At 38.0% G+C, this 6,880-nt stretch overlaps 1 protein-coding gene across 1 annotated transcript in view; it reads right to left on the minus strand.

Annotated features, from left to right (window-relative positions):
- SLC16A10 (solute carrier family 16 (aromatic amino acid transporter), member 10) overlaps nt 1–6,880 on the minus strand; it is a 169,134-nt gene that overhangs the window by 54,179 nt on the left and 108,075 nt on the right. The window contains exon 4 of the mRNA XM_011970650.1: nt 2,994–3,447. Within this exon, the coding sequence (XP_011826040.1) occupies nt 2,994–3,447 (454 nt within the window). The remainder of the gene's footprint in view (nt 1–2,993; nt 3,448–6,880) is intronic.

Consider the following 6,880-nt stretch of genomic DNA (forward strand, 5'->3'; position numbering starts at 1 on the left):
ACCTTCCATATTTAAAAGCCTGCCACTAGGAGGAGACAAATAAATTAAAAGTTGTTCAATCTGTTCTTCCTTTAGAATACTTTTTAATTTTTTTTAGAGATAGGGTCTCACTCAGTCACCCAGGCTGGAGTGCAGTCGCACCATCACGGCTCACTGCAGCCTTGACCTCCTGAGCTCACGCGATCCTTCTACCTTAGCCGCCAAAGTAGCTGGGACTACAGGCATGCACCACCATGCCCGGATAATTTTTTTTAATTACTTTTTGTAGAGATGGAATCTCACTATGTTGCTGAAGTTGCTCTTGAACTGCTGGGCTCAAGTGATCCTTCCACCTCATTCTCCCAAAGTGGTGAGATTATAGGCGTGAGCCGCTGTGCCTGGCTGAGCAAGTTATGTGATCTTTCCGGGCATTAGTCTTCCCATCCACGAAATAAAGAGGATATGCCACAGGTATTGCATTGTTGTGAATATTAAATGAGAGAATGTATGTAAAAGTGCTTTGTAAACTATGCCATTTTTAATTACATGTACTAGGTTTATGCTCCTTCAGAGCAAATTTTTATGCCTCATATATGTGTCCCCTCAACAGTCAATAAAGGGTTTAGTAGGAATTGAACATCATCTACTTTACTAGTCTTTTGAAGGATATGAGACACCTTTTCCCTGTATAAGGAGGAAACTAGTGTCCCGTTCCTGGTTAAGTATCCATAATTCAAACCTTAAATTACAACAAAGTGACAAACTCAGTACATCACCAAAGAGGAGCTTTAAACACCTGTATGGCATTTAGCTATCTGATCTTTCCTCTACCATGCTGCATTTGGTGCCATAATGGGTTGAGAAAGAGAAAATCTCAAATGAAAAATATCAACGTATTTTGTAAGAAAACATGTAAGAAAAGAAGGCAGAGCAGAAAAAAGACGTGGTTTATTAACAGAATTAACAGAGACTTTATCGTTCTGTGCACCATCTGATTTGCCATCTCCTGATCACAAAAGTATCTGTAACATTGTCTAACTCACCTTCTACTATGAAATTTGACTTACCTGAAGAAATAACATGTTTATTAAATTTCCTTAGGCATACTCATTTTTTCCCCCAGTAAGACGGACACATTTGGTAATATATCCAGGGAAGTGGACCAATATGCTATTAAGACTGTAGAGTGAATTTGCTACCAGATAAGCACAGTGGAAGAGAACTAACTCCTGCTCTGCTATTTACTGACATGTAATTCTTGGAAAATCACTAACGTCTCTATTAACGATAGATCTGTTTTTCAGTCTGTAAAATTGGAGCTAATATTTATTTTATCTGCTTTACTGGTTTATTGTGAAAGTCACATGAAGTAATATATGTGAAATTAATTTACAAATTATAAATATATAACCAAAAATAATTAGGCAGTCATCTACCACTTTTCCTTGGGTAAATGTCCAGTATTAGCAAAGCTGGGTTACTGATTTCTGTGGGTGTGTTCACGTGGTAGTACCAAAGATAATTTTTTTTTAAAGCTGGGTGTGGTGGCTTGCACCTGTAATCCCAGCTGAGGCAGGCGGATTGCTTGAAGTCAGCCTGAGCAACTTAACAAGACCCTGTCTGGAAAAAAGAAAAAAAGAAAAAGCATTTCTACTCATCTTTTTGAGAAAGGACACAATAAATGTTCTCCAATAAATGTTATCTTGACTACAGAAGCTATGAAAGAGGTTGGCTGGTAAAGTTAATCCTGTCACAACAGATCTATATTTCAGGAAACTTAGCTTAAGGTGGTTCAGCTATACCTTCCTAACAGTATGAAAATGGACTATCAGATCAGGATGTAGCCTGATGATCCATAAATAAGTTATATTTATACTTATTTCTTAACTAAAGAAAAACTGCACAAATCTCCAAAAGTAGACTAAGCTAGAAAAAAATCCAAGTTCACAAACATACAAATATGTGTGCCAATGTCAGTTTCGTTTATCATTTATGGTGAACTGTGAATACATTTTCAGCCACAAAAGTAAGAAAAAAGGAAGAAACATAATGAACACTTTTGAACAAATGTTGCCGGGGCAGATACTTTAGATACTGCTTCTTCCTTCTATTTTTTTTTTCTTCCCCAGGTAGGGATGAAGTCTCCCTATGTTGCCCACGCTGGTCTTGAAACTCCTGCATCAGCTCCCCAAAGTGGTGGGATTACAGGCGTGAGCCACCAACCCCTACCTAGACACTAATTATTCTTATTTCAGTATAACGAAGCTGAATTTTGCCTTTGAAATAGAAATAAACAATATAAACTGCTTGAGCACTTGAAATACTCATTTCCTATAAAACTGTAGCTCTCTTTCCTCATTTAGAACTTGAGTAACTTTTCTCAGATATTCCTCTGAATAGAATTCCCATTTTCCCAGAAGTGTACCACAAGTAGATGTAATGTATCTTTATATCAAAGTCATGGCTTTTTTGCTAATTACCTAATTTCTACACTGGTTGCAAAACAATTTACTTACGGTAGCAAAATCACAGCACTAACTTTGTTCCTGATAAAAGCCATATGAAGAAAAAGAGACTTATCAAATGTTTTATATTGAATGCAATTTGTTCCAATATTTTAGCCTTCCTTTTAAAAAAAAATGCGTTTGTTTGGGGACTTTTATTTTATTTTTAGAGGTAGAGTCTCTCTATGTTGTCTAGGCTGGATTTGAACTCCTGGGCTCAAGCGATCCTCCTGCCTCAGCTTAGTAGCTGGGACCACAGAAAGGCACCATGGTGTCTGGCTGGGTTTGCGGGGTTTTTAAAATACCAAAGCACACTATGAAACATACTCTCTCTGTTTAGTGGTCTGATGGTGTATTGACATTGTCTGGAGAGACCTTTCATTTCAAAAATACCCAAATTACAACCAGGATAATGTTTGAGGCCAACTTTAACTTGACCTATCTTTCTCTTCAAAGAAGTTTTTCTTTATGAAATAGTAATATTCATGATCAGTGAAGGAGCATACTCACCAAGTGAACATAAGGCACAAAGTATCCAAAAAGTGCAAGTGGTATTCCAACTGCCCATACTGCATAAGCTGTCACCTTGAAGATGGCAAAATTGAAAATTTTTTTTGGAGGACTGAACTTTCTCCTGGAAAAGAGGGAGGATCCGCTACCTCCACTCTCTTTATCTTTGGTACTGGTAGCAAGAGGACGGTAAGTAAAGCCAGCCAGAAAGAGAACAAACATGAAGATGCAGAGCACCCTCAGTGTGTGAAAGAGGCCCACGCTGTCAATCAGAACCCTTAAGAGCAAAGGCAGCAGGATTGTGAAGACACTGCTGCCAGCAGTGACAATGCCATTCACCAGTCCAAGGCGCTTCTTGAAATAGTGTCCCAGAATGACCAATGAAGGCTGGTATGCAAAGGAGCAGCCGCAGGCAAATATGATTCCATAGGTAAGGTACAGAGGCTCGATGGAACTGTATAAAGATGAAAAAGATGGAAAGCAGCTTTCAATATTGTTACTGTGTGCTTGGTAGAATAAAACCGTATAGTAAATGTGGGTTTTTGTTCATCAACATATTTTCTACAAGTAAAAGTTAACCAAAATGAGGGAAAAACTCAGTAAGTCAAGAATGTAGCACTAAACATATTTTAATTTAATCTGAATGTGTGAAAAATAACCATTAAGGTCATCAGTGATTTTGTTCTGCCTCCTCTTTCTGTGGATTTCAGGTGACGCACACAGCACTGAGTAAGAACTGTGCTCTCCACAGCTCAGAAATAAAGGTTGGTGCCAGGAAGAGTAAAATCAACAGTGATTCAATTAACAAACCAAAAACCTAGTCTCAATGAAACACTTTTTTAAAAAGTTAGAATTAACTATGAAAACTAATTATTTCATGGAGTTTTTCCAGGTACTTACCAAACAAGGTAGTAAAACAAAAGGCTGCATTTTATATTTTTTCCCCAAGGTTATGTCAGGAACATTTGCACAGAGGCGCAGTTGTGCCTGTTTTTGCTGGCCTAAGGGCTGTAGACCAACCTTCGCCCTGTGTTGCACTGTTCCCAATATTGTGCAAGATAACAAGAAATCATATTCTGACTGCAGAAAGACTAAATTACGTGTATTCCTTTTAGTGATCTCAGTTTGTAAGCTGTAAGGCCATGCGTGTGTCAAAAGAATAATGGATTAAATAATCTTCTAGTTTAACCAAATAATTGCACATTTCTTAGGAAGATAAAGGATCGTATCGTTATGTTCTTTGAAACAATTACGGTAAAGAACAAAACTAGTTAAAGTTTTTTGAAAAGGCTATCAGTAGTAAAAGCAAACAATTTATTAGAAAGTAAGATAGATAAAGTTGGTTAATAATTAAATTTTGGACAATAATGCTAGTCTAGCAACATGCTGAGGTAATCATAAGGAACTCTAGAATCTGATAAAATTAAGGCATGTTGGCAATCCTCTCTCTGAGATGCCCTTCTCCCTCTATTAATCCACAGCTAGCACCACCTTCAGATCAGACTCAAGAGGCACTTCTAGGGTTTCCCAAATTAATCTCACCTCACTCTGATCACCCTTTACTGAATCTCCACTCTTTGTTTAGCCAACATATTAAGCAACTACTATGTACCAGATATGTTGTGGAAAAGAATATTAAAAATTTGGTCCTTGGCCAGACATGGTGGCTCACAATTGTAATCCCAACACTTTGGGTGGCCAAAGCAGGAGGATGGCTTGAACCCAGTCTGGCAACATAGCAAAACCCCATCACTACTTAAAGAACAAAAAAATAGCTGAAATTAGCTGGGTGTGATGGCATGTGCCTGTAGTCCTAGCTACTCAGGAAGCTGGGGCAGGAGGATGGCTTGAACCCAGGAATCCAGGCTGCAGTGAGCTATGATCACACCACTGCATTCTGGCCTGGGTAATAGTGAGACCCTGTCTCAAAAAAAAAAAAAAAAAATGTGGTTCTGCCTTCAAGATACTCATAGTCTGCTTAGTGAAACAAGACATCTATCCCAAATAATAATAACACAACACAGAACAAAACAGAAATTAATGCTTCATTCATTCTGTATCAGTTTTTCCACCTAAGTAGTTTTCCAGATAATTGTAACTTATGTAAAGTGCTTATTTGTTTTTATTTAACAATTTTAAAGAAAAAAATTTTAAGTCTATTGTACATTCCTCTCTGCCTTCTTCAGAGTGTATATTAAAAATACTGTTCACAGCAGAATCGTCAGGAACACCAGTTCCTGTACAGTTGTACCACTGTACTGTAATGCTCTCAGCTGGAAAACCACAGGGCCTCCCCCTTCTACAGAGTGAAGTAATGAGCTTTGCGATGGCATTTTCACTGCTGCTGAACCCTTTTCACTTCCAGGTCTTCCCTTCAGGAACAGATGGTTCCAGTCTGTGATGTTTGGCAGCCGAATAAGTGCAACGTAAATGAGTAAGGCTGTCGGATACCAATCATACATGCAAAAAGGATTCAGAGAAGGGACATGGGTGTGATTGACCTAAGTCGCTGGAGAAGGTTTTCCTCAGAAGGCAGAACAGGAACTAGAGGAAAAATGGACCTGCCACCCGACACTCAGAATCTATACCACATTTCCCCTTGCTCCTGTATCTTGCTCTCAAGTTTCAGTAGCCTTTGACCAGCAGGCTAAATAATGACATTTAATAGAAAATATGAGAATATTACATGTAGTAAGGGAATTTTGGTTTCAATAAATTTTGTTTCACTTAGAGGGTACAGAAAAGAGAGAGAGAACTGGGTCACATCAAAATATATGTCATAATTTTTATTGCTCAGTGGTCAGAAAAATTTGAAAAACATTGCTTTGTATGTGTGTTTTGTTAACAAACTAGGTAGTAAATTACATAAGCTGTCTACCTCTCACCTCTCAGTCCCCTCTCGACCACAGCTGGAGTTGTAATACATTTGGCAAGTGGCAGAGCCACAGGTACTGACAATAGGTACCTGTAAGCTTCCAGATCAAAGAAGCTATCTGATGAGGTATTAATAACATTAATTACATTAATAATAATGTAAATATTATATTGCTGCTAAAATAAATCATCTCACGGAATTACCTACACAGAATCTTATTCCAGTCAAAACTTTAAAAAAAAAAAACAATTTTAGAAGAAAAAACCCATCAAGGTACTTTAAAGATGAAAATATCTATTTTCTACAAAGAAATAAATATAATTTTTAAAAATCCAACTAGAATTTCTTTTTTTTTTTTGAGACGGAGTCTTGCTCTGCCGCCCAGGCTGGAGTCTAAATTAGATGGAAGAAAATACGAAAGAATGAGGCTCACTTTAGAGTTGAGGAAGGGATGTGTGTTGAGGGGTGGGGAGCGGCAATGAGTAAAACCAAGGATCCTGTTGATTAAATATTTAAAAATAAAAAGTCAAATGTAAATTTGACTTATTTTTCCTTAATGACCACATTAATGCTTTTCAACTAAAGCAGCATGAAGACAGCTAGGGACAGGAAAGAGGCAGGAAAGGAAGATAAACCACTAAAGTAGAGACAAAGGATAGAAATGATCTTAAGAGGTTTTCTTCTTAAGCACCTCCTGTTAGCCAGAGCTACATATTAAATCAGTGTTTCTCTCACTGAGGATTATTCTACCAACGCAAGGGACTTACAAGGAGAACCAGAGCTGCAGGGAGAGGCGCTCCATGCAGTTATGTGCCCATCTGCTCCTTATGGTTAGTCCCTCTTCAGGGCACTGCATCTTTTCTTCTAATACAGGAGTCCCCAATCTTTTTGGCACCAGAGACCAGTTTCAGCAAGAATTTTTCCATGGATGGGGTCGGGGGAGGGTGGTTAGGGATGATTCAAGTGCATTACATTTATTGTGCACTTTATTTCTAATATTATTATTATTATT

Source organism: Mandrillus leucophaeus, unplaced genomic scaffold (assembly GCF_000951045.1).
Source record: "Mandrillus leucophaeus isolate KB7577 unplaced genomic scaffold, Mleu.le_1.0 Scaffold96, whole genome shotgun sequence".
Classification (NCBI taxonomy): Eukaryota; Metazoa; Chordata; class Mammalia; order Primates; family Cercopithecidae; genus Mandrillus; species Mandrillus leucophaeus.